We start from the raw sequence: 22,556 nt of genomic DNA on the forward strand, positions 1-22,556 counted from the left end.
GAGGTTGTTTTGTGGAGTTTGCTCCGCGTTGAAATGATCTTTTGAGGAATTTGTGAGGGAGAAAGTGGTCTTCCCTTCCTATTCCTCCGCCATCTTAGGACCGCCCCCGAAAACTTACTTTTACATATGTGATGAATACTTATTGACACCTATACAGCAAAGGACTGAAAGTAGGAAAACAAATGGAATCATTGCTTTCTTTTTATCCATTATTAATATGCAGGTCAGGAAGCAACAGTTAGAACTGGACATGGAACAACAGACTGGTTTCAAATAGGAAAAGGAGTACGTCAAGGCTGTATATTGTCACCCTGCTTATTTAACTTGTATGCTGAGTACATCATGAGAAATGCTTGGCTGGAAGAAGAACAAGCTGGAATCAAGACTGCCAGGAGAAATATCAATAACCTCAGATATGCAGATGACACCACCCTTACAGCAGAAAGTGAAGAGGACCTAAAAACCCTCTTGATGAAAGTGAAAGAAGAGAGTGAAAAGTTGGCTTAAAGCTCAACATTCAGAAAACTAAGATCATGGCATCTGGTCCCATCACTTCATGGGAAATAGATGAGAAAACAATGGAAACAGTGTCAGACTTTATTTGGGGGGCTCTAAAATCACTGCAGATGGTGATTGCAGCCATGAAATTAAAAGACGCTTACTCCTTGGAAGGAAAATTATGACCAACCTAGATAGCATGTTCAAAAGCAGAGACATTACTTTGCCAACAAAGGTCCATCTAGTCAAGGCTATAGTTTTTACAGTAGTCATGTATGGATGTGAAAGTTGGATTGTGAAGAAAGCTGAGTTCCAAAGAATTGATGCTTTTTAACTGTGGTGTTGGAGAAGACTCTTGAGAGTCCCTTGGACTGCAAGGAGATCCAACCAGTCCATTCTAAAGGAGATCAGCCCTGGGATTTCTTTGGAAGGAATGATGCTAAAGCTGAAACTCCAGTACTTTGGCCACCTCATGCGAAGAGTTGACTCATTGTAAAAGACTCTGATGCTGGGAGGGATTGGGGGCAGGAGGAGAAGGGGACGACAGAGGATGAGATGGCTGAATGGCATCACGGACTCGATGGATGTGAGTTTGAGTGAACTCCGGGAGTTGGTGATAGACAGGGAGGCCTGGCGTGCTGCAATTCATGGGGTCACAAAGAGTTGGACATGACTGAGCGACTGAACTGAACTGAACTGAATACACATACAACAAAACATTTTCCAAAATTAGTCCAAATAAGCTATAAATAAAATTTATAGGAGAATCAGGTTTCAAAATGTTTCCTTGGACAATATCAACTTTTGCCACATTCTCTTTCAAACATTATGGTTTCATAGCTATAAAAATACTTATTTCAATCTGTCATCACCCTAGAGGTTGATACTCTTTCTAACCAAAATATGCATCACAGTGCATTTTATGGCTTTTAGCTCATTTGCTTAGGTAGATGACACATTTAAAATAAACAGCTGATGAATGATGGCTTACCAAAGTTACTTCTGTAAAGTAATATCCCTTTTGAAGATTATATCTGCTACATAAGAAATATACACAAAAGTAAAGCATATATGACTATGGCTGTGTATCTATTTACTATTAAAATGAAAGGTCATATATGTAGCAGATTAACATTTCCAACATTAGAGGAGTTATGGTTTTGTGCCATGAGAATGAAGGCGACAAGCCCTTCAAGGCAGATGCACACCCAGCATGAAGCAGGATGGATATGTACTCTGTCCCTGAACAAAACCAATCAGGACTCTTATTAAAATATCTTAGCTTAAATAATTTTAATAAAACTATAAAGATAATTTAATGTAGAAAGGATAATAATGCTTATATTATTCATTTTGCCACATTAATTCATTTAATTCTTGAATACCTTAAAACAGACTTAACCACTATGATTTTCATGTTGAATAAACTGAGGAACACCTTTGTAAGAAGCTGTCAAATACAAAGGGTAATCTTTATACATAGGGTGCTGAGATCATAGCTAACAAATTGAAGGTGAAAGTGAAAGTTGCTCAGTTGTGTCCGACTCTTTGTCACCACATGAACTATACGGTGCGTGGAATTCTCCAGGCCAGAATTCTGGAGTGGGTAGTCTTTCCCTCTTCCAGGGGATCTTCCCAATGCAGGGGTCAAACCCAGGTTTTCCGCATTGCAGGTGGATTCTTTACCAGCTGAGTCACAGTGGAAGCCCAAGAATACTGGAGTGGGGAGCCTTTCCCTTCTCCAGGGATCTTGTCAACCCAGGAGTCAAACTGGGGTCTCCTCATTGCAGGTGGATTCTTTACCAACTGAGCTATCAGGGAAGCAACAAATTGAAAGGCCCCAGTAAAACTGTTGATAAAGCTTGGTCTACAAGTCTTAGGAGCACAACCCCACTCCTAATTTTCAGAAGTGGCACTTAACTTCATAAAATACATCAACTACTTCTGGAACATAAACAAAAAAGTTGTGTGTGCTCAGTTGCTCAGTCGTGGCCAACCTTTGCAACCCTGTGGACTGTAGTCTGCCAGGCTCCTCTGTCCATGGGATTTTCCAGGCAAAAATATTGAAGTGGGTTGCCATGCCCTCTTCCAGAGGATCTTCAGCCCAGAGATTGAACCTGCATCTCTTGCATTTCGTTCATTGGCAGGTGGATTCTTTACCACTAGTGTCACCTGGGAAGCCCATCAATTAAAGTTAGATAGCAGTAAAACTATTCACCTCCCCATCTACTGGTCACAGTTCTCTCTCTCATTGATAGAGAGCATCCATGTGCCTCTCTCGATCCCTCTCCATCTTCTCTCCTTGCTCTGGGCCCCAGGAGGCGGAACATCTTTCTTTGTCTTCTGGCTTTGATTGGGTTTGATTGATGGGTACCACCAGTGGGAGGTTAATGCAGAAGAAGAGACAGTGAGATGACCAATGGTTAGCTGCTCCCGTTACAAATGCCACATCCTTTATCAAGTAGCTCCCCTCGACTCTAGATACAAACAACTGTTCCCTCCTCTCTCATCCTTTGTTCTATGGGTGACAAAAGACCTCCTTGTGGTTTTCCTATGCTTATTATTCCCCTAATAAATAATTCCTTTATTAAAATAGTTTAAAATTGCACAATATCAATATGCCATCTATTTCTTGTCAGGACACTGACTGACACATCTGATGAAATAAAAATCTTCATGGTGAATAGATTTCTTTCAGAGGAATATCAATGAGAAGAATGTTCCTAGTTTGGGGTTATTTTCCCATATCATTAAACCATACTTATTTTTTTCCACTTACTTTAACAAATTGGATATTTTTGGTCAAACAAAAGTATCACTAACTGAAGTGACACTTTTATAAAAAATGTTACCAATGGAAATACATGATTAAATATGAATTATTTTTAAATGTTGGACTCATCATATGCTCTGTTTAAGCATTCTGATCACTAAACATATAGTTTTGTAAAAATAAAAGACTTTTAAATATCAATTGCTATTGATTTTCCTGTATAAAATTTCAAACTTTTCAGAATTCTGTTCCTACAATGCTTAAAAACATGCCAGTCTCACAAAACAAACAAACCAATCAACCAAACCTCTTATTTTGTCCTATATCCCAGTCTCAATGCCACCTTCTTGAAGGAGTTTTCTACAGCTGGCTTCCCTCTATGATTTCTCATCTTCTCCACAAAAGGCTGATGTCACAATTCTGTCCTCCCACTCCACAGGGTGTTACCTCTCCAGAATCACAGCAACTACTTTAGCTTTTTCCCAGTCTAAAAATTTTTAGTTCTAATTTTATGTGATCTCACAGAAACATCTGAACCTATGCATACCCTCTGATATATAGATTTCTACCTTTGATTTAAGATCATCATTCTCTTTTGGTTGCCCTCCTATGTCTATGACATCTTCCTGTCTTTTGATTTTTTTTTAAACTATCCTTTAGATGTTCCTTAGGATTCTGTCTCCCCCCTTATCTTTTTCCTCTATTATCTCATTTACAGCCACAGTCTGAATCATTGTATGCTAATAGCTTTGTATCTTTATATATCTTCCTTGAGCTCATTCCTGAGTGCCACACACCCATTTCAAAACATATTCTGAATGTTTCCACGTGGGTATGCCAGAGATAACATAAATAAAACATGTTTAAAGGTGAAGCCACATTTCTTACCCTAAGAGGTCCTTCTCTTCCTATTTTTCTCAGCTCAAGAAATGGCAGATTAGCTATCTTGTTGCCTAGATCAGAAATTTTGAAACTATTATTGATTTCTTTCTCCTGCTCTTCACTTGAATATCTCTTAAATCTATTCATACTGTGCATCATACCATTAACCTAATCAACCCCTTACTATTTCAAGTGTGACCTCTCCTAACCAGGCACCCATCCTCATTCCAATCCATCCATGTACCACTTAAACACTTACTTATCACTGGGATGATAGGGTGAACTCTTCAAGACCTAGTCCCTGCTTATCTCTCCCAACTTACTTCTACGTTTTACACCACAGACTCTGTTAAATGAAATATTCTTCGATCACACAACTTCTCCTCTATTCTTGGAACATTCTCACTGGAATCAAGCATTTCAAATTGCCTAATGACTATCTGTCTTTCCAAATTTGGCTCTGCAATCACTTTTCATGTTAAATTTGGACACTCTGGCACCATAGTTAGGGAGGACCCTATGTTATTCAATAACACTTTGATTATCTCTCACAGAACTTACCACATGGTATCCCAACTATCATTTACACCTCTCCTTCACTAATATAGAATGTATCTAACAACCTGAGTTTGTACTGAGTCATGTCCATTGGATCATCAATGCCCAATACAATGTGTGGCATAAATTACATCCTTAAGGGCCATCTAGTCAAGGCTATGGTTTTTCCAGTGGTCATGTATGGATGCGAGAGTTGGACCGTGAATAAAGCTGAGCTCTGAAGAATTGATACTTTTGAACCATGGTGTTGGAGAAGACTCTTGAGTGTCCCTTGGACTGCAAGGAGATCCAACCAGTCCATTCTAAAGGAGATCAGTCCTGGGTGTTCTTTGGAAGGACTTATGCTAAAGAAGCTGAAACTCCAGTACTTTGGCCACCTCATGCGAAGAGTTGACTCATTGGAAAAAACTCTGATGCTGGGAGGGATTGGAGGCAGGAGGAAAAGGGGACGACAGAGGATGAGATGGCTGGATGGCATCACCGACTCAATGGACATGGATTTGGGTGGACTCCGGGAGTTGGTGATGGACAGGGAGGACTGGTGTGCTGTGGTTCATGGGGTCCCAAAGAGTCAGACATGACTGAGCAACTGAAATGAACTGAACTGAAGTGAATGAAGGTTTGTGAATGAATGAATGATAGTTTATAAAATGCCATTCTAAATTTAAAAAAATGAGTCCAGGGGAAAAAAAACTGTTATGCTTGCAATTGTTTAGTAAATTGTCACCATCAGATGACAATCCTGTAATTATTGCTCTAGGATTTTGTCCACAATTTATTTTCATGCACTTTTCCCTACAGAGCCATAACTCAATACATATTTTGGAGATGGAGAAGAGCAATTCGTTCACAGTACCATCTGTTCCTAATGTACACTTATTTCCCTTTAGGAGCAGAATTCCATATATTACTATCTCATCAAATACCAATTTTCTAACATACGTCTAAAAGTATAAGAATGTGGTATCTTCTTATGCTTCCCTTTAAATAGCACTGTTATTTGAAGTCAAATACAATATGACTATATTGAGCTTAATCTGATTTCTTTTTTATTTTTATTTTTTAAAATTTGGCCAAGCCATGAGGCTTGCGGGATCTTAGTTACCCAACCAGGGATTGAACCTGCGCCTATAGCAGTGAAAGTGCCAATTAATAATCACTGGACTACCAGGGAATTCTTTAACTTAATCTGATTTCTAACAGCCAAATTCCATTAGAGCCTTGATCAGAACAGGGATAAGTAACTTGGCTTCCTCTTCCTCATTTGCCTCTATTTGCCTCTTACTTGCCTCTAAGACAATATTATATGACCTCACAAACTGACTTTACTATAGAAAGAATATACATGTAGGAAATAACAGGGAACTACAAAGCCAAGGAAAAGAGATTCACTGATTTAAAGCTAAAACCTTTAAACATACAAAAAAAACATACAAAAACTATCTTACTTTACTTCATTCATCTTCATGCCTTTTGCAATAGATATCATAATTCTGGATGCTCACGCAAAATGGGGCACTGAAACAGCCTTCTATTTTTTTTTCCAATACCTCCATCTTACAATTACATTCCAAACTTTACTGCTCCAAAAATAGTGGCCACTAACATATGGCTTATGGAGCTCTATCACCGCAGCTCATATACAATGTGATATAACATGAAACCAGACAAAAAATAATTAAATAAAATGCTAGTGGTGCCTTGACTCCACCATGATTATGTGCTCACCTTAAAGATTTGTGTAATTTCTGTAATTAATTAACACTAAAGAAACAAGTTGATGAATGCAGGACTGAGAATTTTATGTGCATTCTCTCCAATTCTTATAGCCCTGTAAGGTAGGTATAACATGGGCGGTGAGACTGACTCAAATGACTTTCCCCAAATTGTACAAGTAGTAAGTGATGAAGATGAGGTCAAACCAGATGTCCCACTGATTTACTCTGGCATTAACTTTTTTTAAAAATTTTATTTGTTTATGGCTGTGCTAGGTCTTTATTGCTGCATGTGGACTTTCTCCAGTTGTGCCAAGTGGGGGCTACTCTCTAGTTGGGGTGCGTGGGCTTCTCCTCACCATGCCCCCTTTTGTTACAGAGCATGGGATCCAGAGCACAGGCTCAGTAGCTAGAGCACACAGACTTAGTTGCTCTGTGGCATGTGGAATCTTCCTCGACCAGGGATGGAACCCATGTCTCTTGCATTGGCAGGTAGCTTTTTATCTATTGTATCACCAGGGAAATCCTGCATTAACTCTTACTGACATAATATCTATCAAGGTCTAGGTCTAAACTCTAATTACATTTATTCACTAAAATGGATATTTCCCCACTTACTTTCGCCAGCTTCATGAACGTTTTTAGGGGGAAGAAATTATAATTACAGGTCTTTAATCCATCCTCACAAACATTTTAAAAACTAATGGAACTGTAGAGCATCCCCTATATGAATGATTCAGATACAAATATAAAAAGGAGATTAGACACATCTAACAGAGATTAGTATGACTACAAACAAAATGTTTCCAGAAATGCTAAGCAAGGACTGTACACTTTGTCCGCAACATAGCACAAACAACTTTGTTATTGATGATATGATCATGCTAAGACTCTAGAGAACTTCGTTTTATCTGTCAAGCTCTCTCTATCATTTCCAAACAGCATTTCTTCCCTGGAACACTGAATGAATGAAAATAACTCACAGCAGCCAGATTCGTCTTCATTAAAGTAGCAGTCAGGCACTCCATCACAAAGCAGGAGGGACGGGATACACTCCTGGTTAGAGCACTGGAATTCTGTTTGACCACAGAGCTGGGGAAGGGGGCTGATAGGACAATCCATTTCATCAGATCCATCTGTGCAATCTTGCTGTCCATTACATTTCCCTGCAAGAGGGACACACTGGACAGCGTAGATACAAGAAAACTGATCAGCTTCACACGGTGACGGCTGTATTGTGACAAGACCTGGAAAAGAGAGCAAGTCATTTTCACATTAGGGGAGTTAGCTCTCTGTCCAGTGCTGAAACATTGTAAGATATTTTCAATAAAACATTTAGCTAATTTAAGTACCAATTTTCTATTAGGAATAATAAGAACTCTAACATAACAGGCCAACATGATTACAGAATATACCTTATCTTAACCTGAGAAACATTTTTATAAAGGGCGTCATGACTGTTAAAAAATGACACTTTCCAATTAAAGAGGAAATTGTGATTCATATTCTTAAATTCAACCGTCAGATTTTCTTGGAGGAGTAAAAACACTTTTATATGGTAAGTGAGGCACTTTGAAGGGTTTCACTAATAATTTTAGCATTTAAGGAAATTGGCGTTATGTCATTATACTAGTATACAGTTTATTAACTGTTTCTTAGTGACTTCAGCTTGGGGAATTTGGCTCCTGAGAACTTGGGGAGGACTGATTCACAGAATTGAGGGCTGCCATGGTTTCGTTACACTATTCTTGCCCTTCAGTCTTGATCACATTTCAAAGGTCTAAAAAGTACAATATGTACAGTCGTATCTGAAGTAGAGATGAAACCATAGCTTAAGCCAAAATATCACACTAGTGAGACTCTTCAAGATAATGTGATTCATACTCAACAATCCCATTTTATAGATAAGGATACTGAGGCTCATAAAATTTTAGTGTCTAAAGACACAATGTAAATTTAATGAACTTTTATCACATGAAACTATTCCACAGCAACAGTTTGAATCAATACTTAAAGCATGAGAGAAGAGTGCTGACTTGCTGCTGTTTCTAGAGGTAAGAGAGTATCTGTGAATATACAGGATTGCTCTAATTTGCTGGAACATTATTCTTGGAGCAGTCCTTATTCTTCTTATCATTTCTGGGACATATGCTAATGGGCTAATCAGTATTTTAGGGGAAAAAAATAGCATGTAATGGGGATTGTGAATTCCCTGGAGGTCCAGTGGTTAAGACTTCACCTTCCAATATAAGGCGTGTGGATTTGATCCCTGATCAAGGAACTAAGATCCCACATGCTTTGTGGTCAAAAAACCAAAACATAAAACAGAAGCAATAAAGTAACATAGTCATAAAGACTTTAAAAATGGTGCAGGTCAAAAAAAAAATCTTAAAAAACGGAAATAATGGGAACCAGTTCAGGAATACCTTTTTTTATGTTTGTTACATTTTAAAACTATTATTTATGGATTTTTTAAAGAATGATTTGTTTTAAACATAAGAATGGTGGTGTGAATTCATTTTAGAAAGGAAATCTAAAAGTTTCTCTCCTACTCAGTAGTGGTAATATACTCAGAACATATTTAAATTTGAACCCTGTGATGAAAGTCATGTATCTGAGGGAATTTTTGTTCATGGGAATAAGCATGTTTAAGTGGACAGGGAAACATGTATGACTCTGAGGTGTTTGTATCATGTTTTTATTTGACTACCTAAGACATAGCAACAACTGTGGTGTTCCAATGGAAACATTCTGAATGAAAACTTAGAAAGTAAATTGGATTTAAATTTTTACGTATATACATATGGCATATATATCTTTTTATATTTAACCATAGTCAAATGAATAATTTCTCTTCATTCTTTTTATTAATCTCACATTGAAGGAATGGCAGAGAGCCTAACTTTCATTTTTTTCTCAAACATTTTATGGACTAAACTTTTATCTTTATAAACTTCCCTCAAGGTAGAACCTCAGCTCAAGGTTGAAAAGGCTGGATAAATTTTTTGCATGTGAAGAAAACATAGAACTAATTTTAGTAATTAGCCTATTACTTAGTTAAGCTATCAATCTTTTAGGAAAAAACACAAGGGAAGTAATCTTCTGTATTTCACAAGCTTCTTGCCTTATTCAAAATGAAGTGTGTGCGTTCTCCTTTACATTTTTGCTTAGATAAGATATGCACAAATAAACTTCTTTCTTATTTGGAGGCAGCAATTCTGTTAAATTCTAGAATCATTTCTATCAAAAGATACTCAAACTCACTTGTTCTAAGTCCTTCTTTACAGGAAACCTGGTAGGCTTGTATTGTCTCCCGTGGATTCTGTCTTATATTGTCCAGATTTTTCTCTCAGGGTCAAGGCCCTCAATCCCCCAACTTCTCAGAGGTTACCAGATGATAGTGCACAGCTTTCTACCTCTAGCATCTTCCCTCTAAAGTCACACACCCTTGCAGAGGCTGTTCCTGGCAGAATTTCCAGTTGTCACAGTTGACCAATCGTGCTGGAAGGTTGATTATGGAGGAGACAGGTATACACAAACTCTCTGTAATGTTCACCCAATTTTGCTGTGAACCAAAAACTCTTTTAAGAAATAAACTCTGTGTGTGTGTACATCTCAGCACCAATATCCCTCAGAATCTGTATTCTAGCCTATAACTCATGTTTGATATTTTTATTTTCAAATTTTCTGTGTTTTAGTTTCTCTAAGTTCCTTTTAAAATCCAGCATTTAAAATTCACAGTACCTAAGTAAGTGTACTGTCCATTGGTCAAGCCATGTGGTCCATTTCTTCCCATGCCCAGTGAGCTGCTTAATCAGTTGTTTAAAACCAATAGAACTGAGGTGCAGGGCCAGTGAATGCACAAGAGAAATGGCACCATTTCAGTCCTAACCCAACTTTGCCTCCTTGAACATGGACGTGATTGTTCATTACATGTGAGAGTTACTTTGAGGGAATGTAGCACGATCAGAAAAGGCAATGGATGCCTTACAAGCTGGAATCAAGATTGCCAGAAAAATATCAACAACCTCAGATATACAGATGATACCACTCTCTAATGGCAAAAAAGTGAAGAGGAATTAAAGAGCCTTAATTGGAAAAGATCCTGATGCTGGGAAAGATTGAGGGGAGGAGGAGAAGGAGGTGACTGAGGATGAGATGGCTAGACAGCATCACTAACTCAATGGACATGAATTTGAGCAAGCTCCAGGAGATGGCAGAGGACAGGGAAGCATGGCATGCTGTAGTCCACGGGGCTGCAAAGAGTTGGGCAGGGATGAGCAACTGAACAACAAAAGCACAACCAGAGCAAAAGAAAACCAACATCCAGAAAGTCAACTGAAATATACCTCAAAGAGTAAAGTGAGAATAGGAAGGATGAAAGGTAAGAAAGAGAGATTGATGGACATCAGAAATGTTGGTGGCTGTGACAGGGGCAGAGAGAGAAGGTGGAAAGAAAGACAGTGTAAGAAAATGTGGATTCATTTTGACAATGTGATTCAGTCTTTAACTTACAGGTGTTCTCCTTATTGCTGTTCAGCCAACATTTCTCAAGCTGTATCTGATTAGGGGAATTGTGAAGACCTGATACTGTGAAGACTTAGTATAATTGTACACACATACACTCACACACACATTATATCATCTTAGCTTTAGGGGCATGTTTCTCAAATAGATCACAAGTCTAAAGTATGTTGGCTTCAAAAACCAAACCAAAGGTATCTCACATTGTGGTTTGCAACTGATTCACAGTCCATGAGGTCGCAAAGAGTTGGACACAACTGAGCGAATTTTACTACTCTTTGCAGGCTGGAGCTGATTGAAGGCATTGTTAACTAACTTTTGCAGTCCCAGGAATCAAAGACATTCCTCTCATTATCACATTCCACTTAATATTGTGCTATGCAGACAGGTACAATTTCTAACATTGCGGATATTTCTTTGTTCTGCTAAAATGATGTTGAGTGTCATTGTTCACTTAGTTCGGGTAGTAGCTGAAATACCTTTTTTTAGAGCGATAAACATTATAAGCAATATAAAGCAGTAAACATCTCATACTGATGATTTACAGTGAAATACAATGTAGCATTCTCATGAATTTCATATAAATTCAATAGAAGTCTAAAAGTGCCCCAGGAAAATCTCATGGATTTTGATCTTTATGATTAATATGTTTAGTGAAAGCAAAATTGATTGGCTGTTTTGAAGGGAAAGAAAAAAGATGCACAGGAAACTTTAGTTTTAAAGAGCAGGAATTCAGCTCTTGCCAAATCTTGCCATACTCAATGACATAAATGGTAAAATGCTTACTGTAAAATATGATAGCCAGTTATAAATTGGTAATTGTTTGTCTTTGGCCAATACTTCATTAACAACATTCAAAAATGTTATAGGAAGCTACAAGAGGGGAAGCAGATGATAAATTTTTAACTTCAATTCTGCAGAACTCTTGATTTCAGATCATTTTGAATTAAAATTTAATTTTTATATTTTTGCTAATCACTTCATAAAGTATAAAAATATTTCTTTTTCAATTAAAAATACTTATCTTTAATGTGGAGTCATAAAAGAATCATTTTTATCTTTTTATATCACTTCAATATTTAATAGTTTAAATATTCCTAGAAAGATGGAATGTGGCTTCTGGTTGAACTAAAGAAGATAGGAGAGGGAGAGGGTGGGATGATTTGGGAGAACGGCTTTGAAACATGTATACTATCATGTAAGAAATGAAGTGCCAGTCTATGTTCGATACAGGATACAGGATGCTTGGGGCTGGTGCATGGGGATGATCCAGAGAGATGATATGGGGTAGGATGTGGGAGGGGGATTCAGGATTGGGAGCTTGTATACACCTGTGGTGGATTCATGTCAATGTATGGCAAAACCAATACAGTATTGTAAAGTAAAATAAAGTAAAAATAAAATTTAAAAAATAAATAAATAAAAATAAAATAAAATATATATAAAAAAAGAAGAGCCTGGCATACACAGAGCCGTATGGGGAGCACTGCAGTGGGTGATGAATCAGGAGAGCTTGGGTGGCTGGTTAGAAAGGCTATACAGGAATGTCAAAAGTCTAACACAGTAGACAAAAATAAAGGAAATTTAAAAATTTGCAAAAGGTGAGTCCAAAGTGTTGGGTTGACCAAAAAGCCTCTTCAGGTTTTTCCATAACATCATATGAAAAATCTGAACAAATTGTTTGGCCAACCCAATAGAAGCTGCTAAGTATTTGAAAAGAGATGCCATATGGAAAGTGATAATTACTTTCAGAATGAATGGCAGAGCTAGTTAAAGCTAAGGCTAAAATAAAGATAGAAGAATACTAGAAATTAAATTTGTTTTGCATTTGAGAAGAAACCATATATCTATATGACACAGAAATCAAGAAAAAGAGTGACAATTATTGAAATCGAAAAAGATAGAAGAGACAAGTTCAAAATTGATACAGACATACAGATATGCACAGACATACAGATGGCAACTGCAGCCATTAAATTAAAAGATGCTTGCTCCTTGGAAGAAAAGCTTTGACAAACTTAGCCTATTAAAAAGCAGATACATTACTTTACCAACAAAGGTCCATCTAGTCAAAGCTATGATTTTTCCAGTAGTCATGTATGGATGTGAGAACTGGACTATAAAGAAAGCTGAGTGCTGAAGAATTGATGCTTTTGAACTGTGGTGTTGGAGAAGACTCTTGAGAGTTCTTTGGACTGCAAGGAGATCAAACCAGTCCTAAAGGAAATCAGTCATGAATATTCATTGGAATGATTGATGCTGAAGCTGAAGCTCCAGTACTTTGGCCACCTAATGTGAAGAGCTGATTCATGGGAAAAGATGCTGATGCTGGGAAAAATTGAAGGCAGGAGGAGAAGGGGACAACAGAGGATGAGATGGTTGGATGGCATCACCGACGCACATGAGTTTGAGCAAGCTCCAGGTGTTGGTGATGGACAGGGAGGCCTGGTATGCTGCAGTCCATGGGGTTGCCAAGAGTTGGACATGACTGAGCAACTAAACTGAACTGAACAGATAAGCACTGATAAATGCATATACGTACTTTTGTGTAACTGTGTGTATGGATATATGTGCACACGCAGTACACACAGAGGCAGGTTATTTGAAACCATGAAGCTCTTTGCTAGTGACAGAGAGGCTGGAGGAGAGACACACAGCAGTGGATGTTGGGTTATCTACAACATGAAGCTGTGATGGAGCCATTCTCTCCTCAGCATACAGAGGCTGGACGTGAGAGAAAATAAAAAACGCATTTTCCATACTGGGGAAAATCAAGAGCTGAAGGAGCAGAATATATTAAGAGGTCCTCTAAAGAATTATCATTTTTACCCAACATCAGTATTTGCCACAATGATAGCCAATACCTTCCTAACTATAAATAGTGATTCCACTGCAAATGTCTGAAACTGCATAAATGAAGGCTTTTCTGCCTACTTATACCCTTCAATATCTAAAACATATGTGAATGTGGAAACATGCATAAAATATGGAATGTTAGAACAGTTGTTGGTCATTCCTTTCTTTTCATGAAGCCTGGAACCCAGAGAGAGACCCCAGCAGATAAGAGATAAATTCCTCTCTTATCATCTCCAGATGGTGCTATACTATACTTTTTGGTCTGCCATATCTATGCTGGTGTGGCCTCTTTTGTATGCACTGTTGGGCCAGGTAAAGTACTTGACTTAATTTAATGCTACTGTTCACTGATAGCTCTATTTCCATATTAACTAAATTTTATTTAATAGTCAAAGAATTCTCCAAATGTTAAACTCTTGACTTCTATATTAGGGCCAATATTATTAAGTACACTCTCCTTTTAATCCATGCTTTACATTGCTTCAAATATACATTTCCCAAAAGAAGAATTCTGCTCAAAAATGGTTCTCCAATGTCTGACACAATGAAGTCCACTGTCCTCATAAGATAAAGGTCCACTGTCCTGTGGTTATTCAGTGACTTAACTTCTGGTTCAGCCTCACCAGTGCTCTCCCATTAAGCCTAAACTTGCAGAGGAAATAGTGACTCTCTTTCAGTTATGACTGTATTGTACTCTGTCAATTATGACTGTATTTTACTCTTTGACTATTTCAATTATGACTGTGTTGTACTCTTTGGGCTTCCCTGGTGGCTCAGATGGTAAAGAGTCCACCTGTAATGTGGGAGACCTGGGTTCGATTCCTGGGCTGGGAAGATCACCTGGATGGAGGGAATGGCAACCTATCCCAGTATTCTTGCCTGGAGGATACCCATGGACAGAGGAGCCTGGTGGGCTACAGTCCATGGGGTCACAAAGAGTCAGACACTACTGAATGACTAAGCACAATACTCTATGTCAGTTGAGGTGGGGTAGAGAAGGGAATGCTGTTGTCATTCTTGTAAGTGGGAAGGTTTTAGCTTATAGAAATTATGAGAGGGTGTCTGGGCATCAATCAGTTATTACATCTTTGTCTCAGTGTAGAAGGGTTGAGATGGAGAGTGGAAAGCTGTTTTTTTAACACACTCTACAAATACACACACTTGAAGGAAATCTAAGAGTCTCAGGCAATCTGTCTGTGAGGGAACATTGCTGAATTTCATACATACTTGGGGGACTTTCTACATGTCTTGAGAAATTCAAAGGAAAGAGGCAGATACCAAGATGAAGATATGGAGGTGGGCAGTAGAGATGACCATTCAGGAGTTAAATATGGTGGTCTTTTAGAGATCTCCCAGCTGTACTGTCGTGACTGCCTCTATGATCCAAGAGAAAGTGGTGGGGATAGCCCATAACTTTTAGTTAACAGGGCCTTGGCTCTAAGCACAAAGACAAATACCTCCAGCTATGTTTAACTTACTATTAATTTTTGAGGAATAGGAATGAATAGCTTTCCCTAAAGTTTAGAGTGTTCTATATGATTGAATTACTTTAAATTTTAAAATCACATAACTTGAAGACTAATTTCTGCCTTTCTAATAAACTCATTTAAAATGAACAGCTAACAGCAGATGAATGGATAAGAAAGCTGTGGTACATATACACAATGGAGTATTACTCAGCCGTTAAAAAGAATACATTTGAATCAGTTCTGATGAGATGGATGAAACTGGAGCCGATTATACAGAGTGAAGTAAGCCAGAAAGAAAAACACCAATACAGCATACTAACACATATATATGGAATTTAGAAAGATGGCAATGATGACCCTGTATGCAGGACAGCAAAAAAGACACAGATGGGTATAGCGGACTTTTGGACTCAGTGGGAGAGGGAGAGGGTGAGATGATTTGGGAGAATGACATTGAAACATGTATAATATCATGTAAGAATCGAATTGCCAGTCTATGTCCGATGCAGGATATGGCACGCTTGGGGCTGGTACGCGGGGATGACCCAGAGAGATGTTGTGGGGAGGGGGGTGGGAGGGGGATTCATGTTTGGGAACGCATGTACACCCGTGGTGGATTCATGTCAATGTATGCCAAAACCAATACAGAATTGTAAAGTAAAAAAAATAAATTATATATTAAATAAATAAATAAATAATAAATAAAAAAATAAAATAAAAAATAAAATGAACAGCTATATACCTGAAACTAATACAACATTGTAAAATAAAATTTTAAAAGTTAAAAATACACTTTAAGTCAAAAAGAGCTAGTAGAAATAGTACTTCATTCGTTGCTTAATGATAAAAATGGATTTATTGGGAAGATTAAAAAATGGTTATTTTAAAGTGTGTTGGGTTATTTTGCTCCATATGGAATTGTATAGGAGGCATGCCTATTTAACATACCTTAATTATATTTTAATCAGAAACAGCAGAAAGGGCAAAATGCAAGATCTGGATATTTTAGAACTTGAACTGACTTCTTATCAATTATCTCCATCCAACAGAGAAGACCAACTATGGGTCTATTATTCCTTCATACCTTTTCTAATAAAAATCTGCTTATTTCTCTAACCTCATATTTTTTATTTTGAGGAAGTTCATGTTAGTGAAAATGATAACTCATATATGTAAAGCCATTTATTTACTCTTTGTTAAGACAAGAAAGTTGTTTTTTATTTTCTATTTTCCTATTTAAAAGAGTGGTCAGTCTTTGCTGAGTAAAATGTTCTCAGTAAGATGCTATCAGAAAAATGGTCATTCTGTCGAAGTCACTTGTTTTCAATGAAAAGAAAAAAAGCTTTTCTTAAAATAGATTTCTTAGTGAATGAGTGTTACTTTCTTATTCTTTTTTTTTAGGCAACAGACAAACACCCTTGTTTTCATAGATCTGAATGTTTTCCAGATAACAACACATGTCTTCCAGGGAATTAGGAGACTTGTAATGGAGACAGACTTTAATAGCCCAAGAGAACTAAACAGGCCCAGACTGACCTTGGCTATTGAAAAACTCCCAGAATCCCTCAGATACACTTGACCTGGTAAAACATTTGGCCTGCTGAGTATTTCCAAAGTAAAAAGAAAAGAGTCAGCAAAGGTCGTGATCATTTTCAAACTGACTGTGCAGTAGAGAAATAACAATCTCCATATTTTATTTTAAATATACATATATTTATATACTATGGTACAAAATATATACGATTATGTGGTGAACATCATTTTTTCACACAAGAGCATTCACCTTTAAGACAGAGTGTTGGGACAGTGAAGCGTGGTTTATTGTTATGTTCAATATAAGGCATGTGTCAAATCCAGGCTAATGGAGTATGGTTCCTACTGGGACTGATTTTTCCATGGTCGTCATTTGGATTTCTTGCCCCTAACTCAACAAAATTCCTTCCAGTCTGAGGATCAGCAGGAAATCAAGTAAGAACCACCTCATAGTATGACCAAGCTCCTCCAAATGTAGTTAAGAGGGAATCCAGATTTTACTCCTATAATTTGGCTTGGTATTAGCTTTTAATGTCATTTTTCTGGTTCCTGTGTTTTTCTCTTCTAATCTAATGTCCTTGCCAGGAATAAAGAGGAATTATTCTATCATTTGACAGACTGTGAGGACTTCACAACCCACAGTAATAGATTTAAAACCTAATAATATTCTATAAACCAGTAAGTGAATCAGAATGGACAGACAATAATTTTCCTTCAGCTTTTTGTACATTCATTACTATCCCTTTAAAGATTAGGCCCATGAATGACTCACTGGATCAGTATTATAAAACGGACCCATGTATTAAAACTATGTTTTAAATTATTTCTCTACACTTGCTATGATACCATTTCTAATATAAAATGGATATCTACTCTATATCATATATTTTTTCAAATTTATATTTTTATCCATCAATGTAAAATTAAACATCACTTACACACAACAAAATTTTCTTTCCCAAAATAAGATAATGGAAAGTTTTCAATGTAGAGGAACTAAAAATGACAAAACATAAGCTACACATATCCCAAAATACTATGTAAGATATATTACAGGAGAGCTGCAAACTTAAGTCTAAGACAATCTGGAACAGAGTTTAGCTTCCTGCTGCGAATATCAAGGATAAATTCAAGGATAATAAGATGGTTTTGCTCTGCCCTAGAAAGTGAAAAAGGATTTTAATAAGAGGAGATAAAGGACAGGGCATTCCCAGCCTGAGAAGTGGTAAGATTAAAGTCAATGAGATGAGAGGAGAGGATATAGGATAATATAGGACAAGACTAGAGAAAGGCAAGAGGTTCTGTTTTAAGGGATCATTTTAGAACCAGAATCACATAGCTAAGCCAGGAGCTGCAATAAAGGGTAAGCAGTGTATTTAGCAGGCAATTGAGAGTCTCTAAGTATTTTGCTTCTTCTTTATAGCTGTCTGAATTACTATATTTTGATTAGTCTCAGTTTTATTTCCTCTCTCACCACTTCATATAGATAGATAATTTATTGTTTCTGGTCAACCATATAAATTGAACCATAAGGTTACAGAATATTCAGGCTTGATTATGAATTTTTTTAAAGAAGTAGAGGAATGGTGATCATCTAGGTGATGGATGATGTGGAAATTAGAAATGAAAGAGTAACTTACAAGACTCTGAAGCATGGGCATTTGACTAGGTCTTGGTCAATAGTATGCTTCCAATAAGTTCTTTTAATTTGGAGGGAAAGATAAAGGCACAATTAGAGAATGCTCATATGATGGCAGGGAAGTAGACAGGTCAGCTCTGAAGGAAGTATTCATAGCCAGTGGAATTAGGCAGTTTTACCCACATTCAGAAAACTAAGATCATGGCATCTGGTCCCATCACTTCATGGGAAATAGATGGGGAAACAGTGGAAACAGTGTCATACTTTATTTTGGGGGGCTCTAAAATCACTGCAGATGGTGATTGCAGCCATGAAATTAAAAGATGCTTACTCCTTGGAAGGAAAGTTATGACCAACCTAGATAGCATATTCAAAAGCAGAGACATTGCTTTGCCAACAAAAGTCCATCTAGTCCAGGCTATAGTTTTGCCAGTGGTCATGTATGGATGTGAGAGTTGGATGTGAAGAAGGCTGAGTGCTGAAGAATTGATGCTTTTGAACTGTGGTGTTGGAGAAGACTCTTGAGAGTCCCTTGGACTGCAAGGAGATCCAACCAGTCCATTCTAAAGGAGATCAGTCCTGGGTGTTCTTTGGAAGGAATGATGCTAAAGCTGAAACTCCAGTACTTGGGCCACATGCAAAGAGTTGACTCATTGTAAAAGACTCTGATGCTGGGAGGGATTGGGGGCAGGAGGAAAAGGGGACGACAGAGGATGAGATGGCTGGATGGCATCACCGACTCGATGGACGTGAGTTTGAGCGAACTCCGGGAGTTGGTGATGGACAGGGAGACCTGGTGTGCTGCAATTCATGGAGTCGCAAAGAGTTGGACATGACTGAGCGACTGAACTGAAGTGAACTGAACCCACTGGTATAGTCAGTTTTACTCACTTTCTGCTTGTTTTTCTGTCTTAGACTTAGTTTTACATTTGATTTTTGGAGTAATCTAATATTCTTTCAATAAACTTATTTTCTGCCTTTTAAGTTAGCCTAAGTCAGATACTGTTGCTTGCAATAAAACAAAAAAATTTTTCTGTTACTATGGTGAGTTAGAAAAATGCAAGAAATACTTTTCTGGAACTTACACTATAGTAGGGACTAGAAGATAAAGTTGATAATTATGTGTGAGTAAATTAGACAAATCGGGTATGCAGTCATAAGAGAGATTCTGATGAGTCATAAGAAGCCCTTGAACTAGAGTTTGAGGAACAAAAGGGAACTGGGGGGTGGGGGAAGAAGGCAAAGTCTATAGAATATGCTGCCTGAGGTATGCTTAGAATAAGCAAATGGAGTGAAAAATACTGGTTTCAAAGTGAATATTTGAGAAAAAAAAATAAAGGTACAAAACAATTGATAACACCCTTTATGTCTATTCATAACGAAGAGGTTTTGGGGCTTTGAAAATATCAACTGATATAAATGCTATAAATATCCTTATAATAGGCTAAGTTTTCATTAGCGATATTCTGGATACATTATGTGAAATAAATATGCCCATTCTTTGCCCTGACTTTGCACTCCCAGGACATCTGGCTCTAGGTGAGCGATCACACCATCATGGTTATCTGGGTCACTGAAATCTTTTTTGTATAGTTCTTCTGTATATTCTTGCCACCTCTTAATATCTTCTGCCTCTGATGAGTCCATACAATTTCTGTCCTTTATTGTGCCCATCTTTGCATGAAATGTTCCCTCGTATCTCTAATTTTCTTGAAGAAATCTCTAGTCTTTCCCATTCTACTGTTTTCCTCTATTTCTTTGCATTGATCACTTAGGAAGGCTTTCTTAGCTCTTCTTGCTATTCTTTGGAACTCTGCATTCAAATGGGTATATCTTTCCTTTTCTCCTTTGCCTTTTGCTTATCTTCTTTTCTCAGCTATTTGTAAGGCTTCCTCAGACAACCATTTTGCCTTTTTGCTGGAGTTCAAGGTCAAGTGGGACTTAGGAAGCATCACTATGAACAAGGCTTGGAGGTGATGGAATTCCAACTGAGCGATTTCAAATCCTAAAAGATGATGCTATTAAAGTGCTGCACTCAAAATGCCAGCAAATTTGGAACAGCAGTGGCCACAGGAAGAGAGAAGGTCAGTTTTCATTCCAATCCCAAAGAAAAGCAATGCCAAAGAATGTTCAAACTACCACACAGCTGCATTCATCTCACATGCTAGCAAAGTAATGCTCAAAATTATCCAAGCTAGTATTCAATAGTACATGAACCATGAACTTCCAGATGTTCAAGCTAGATTTAGAAAAGGCAGAGGAACCAGAGATCAATTTGCCAACATCTGTTGTATCATCAAAAAAACAAGAGAATTTCAGAAAAACATCTACTTCTGCTTTCTTGACTATGCTAAAGCCTTTGATTGTGAAGATCACAACAAACTGTGGATAATTCTTAAAGAGATGGGAATATCAGACCACCTTACCTGCCTCCTGAGAAATCTGTATGTAGGTCAAGATGCAACAGCTAGAACTGGACATGGAACAATGGACTGGTTCCAAATTGGAAGGGAGTACATCGAGGCTATATATTGTCACCCTGCTTATTTAACTACATGCAGAGCACATCATACAAAATGCCAGGCTGGATGAAGCACAAACTAGAATCAAGACTGCAGGCAGAATATCAATAACTTCAGATATGTAGATGACACCAAACTTATGGCAGAAAGCAATGAGGAACTAAAGAGCCTCTTGATGGAATTGAAAGAGGAGAGTAAAAAAGTTGCCCTAAAACTCAACATCCAAAAAACTAAGATCATGGCATCTGGTCCCATCACTTCATGACAAATAGATGGGAAAACAATGGAAACAGTGGGAGGCTTAATTTTCTTCATCTCCAAAATCACTGAAGATGGTGACTGCAGCCATGAAATTAAAAGATGCTTGTTCCTTTGAATAAAAACTGTGACTAACGTAGACAGCATATTAAAAAGCAGAGACATTACTTTGCCAACAAAGGTCTGTCTAGTCAAAGCCATTGTTTTTCCAGTAGTCATGGGTGGATGTAAGAGTTGGACCATAAAGAAAGCTGAGCACTGAAGAATTGATGCTTTTGAGCTGTGGTGTTGGAGAAGACTCTTGAAAGTCCCTTGGACAGCAAGGAGATCAAACCAGTCAGTCCTAAAGGAAATGAGTCCTAAATATTCATTGGAAGGACTGATGCTGAAGCTGAAGTTCCAATAATTTGGCCACATGATGCAAAGAACTGACTTCATTAGAAAAGACACTGATGCTTGGAAAGTATGAAGGCAGGAGGAGATGGGGATGACAGGACAAGATAGTTGGATGGCATCACCAACTCAATGGACATGAGTTTGAGTAAGCTCCAGGCATTGGTGATGGACAGGGCAGCCTGGTGTGCTGCAGTCTGTGGGTTCGCAAAGAGCCAGACACAACAGCAAGTGAACTGAACTGATTCTTTGCCCTGGACCACAGCTGTGGTCTTCACTCCTGTGTGGTGTTGGTAGGAAGCAAACACCATTAACAGTGAGGATCCTTCCTCTGACGTATGTGTAGAGCAGCCTATGTAAAGAAAAAGACGGCATGCTTTTCTTCTTAAACCCACCAACCTGCAGTGATGCCATACTGGTAAATTAAAATTAACGATGCTGGAAAATCGACACCAAGGAAATAGGAAAATGCTATACACGGGGCGTTTTTTTCCTCTTGAGAACTAGCTTACCAGCACACCCTTGAATATTTCTCAGGAATATTCATTGATGGCTCAATAAACTACTTCTCTATGCCTGATGCTGCCTTCAAGTCAAATGAAATTGTCTTAGAATCATAGTTTAGAGCTAAGAGAGTTTCAGTTACATTTACTACTATTTTAAGCTTCCAAGGATGCATTGCTATCCCAATGTGTCCTTAGATATTAAACTTCTGGAGAGCTGGCAATAATATTATAGGCACATATGTCTTTTCAATCTAAATTCAGGGCAGCACACAGTCGATTCACAACAAACTTTAGCTACATGGGATTCCCTGGTAGCTCAGCTCATAAAGAATCTGCCTGTAATGCAGGAGACCTCAGTTTGATTCCTGGGTCAGGAAGATCCACTGGAGAAGGGAGTGGCTACCCACTTCAGTATTCTGCCCAGGAGAAT

The 22,556-nt window shown here is 37.9% G+C and overlaps 1 protein-coding gene across 1 annotated transcript in view; it reads right to left on the minus strand.

The window, feature by feature from the left end:
- The window catches only part of MALRD1 (MAM and LDL receptor class A domain containing 1), a 585,291-nt gene that overhangs the window by 135,135 nt on the left and 427,600 nt on the right, over positions 1-22,556 (minus strand). Inside the window, exon 34 of the mRNA XM_040248365.1 lies at positions 7,410-7,673. Within this exon, the coding sequence (XP_040104299.1) occupies positions 7,410-7,673 (264 nt within the window). The remainder of the gene's footprint in view (positions 1-7,409; positions 7,674-22,556) is intronic.

Source organism: Oryx dammah, unplaced genomic scaffold (genome assembly GCF_014754425.2).
Source record: "Oryx dammah isolate SB20612 unplaced genomic scaffold, SCBI_Odam_1.1 HiC_scaffold_10, whole genome shotgun sequence".
Lineage (NCBI taxonomy): Eukaryota > Metazoa > Chordata > Mammalia > Artiodactyla > Bovidae > Oryx > Oryx dammah.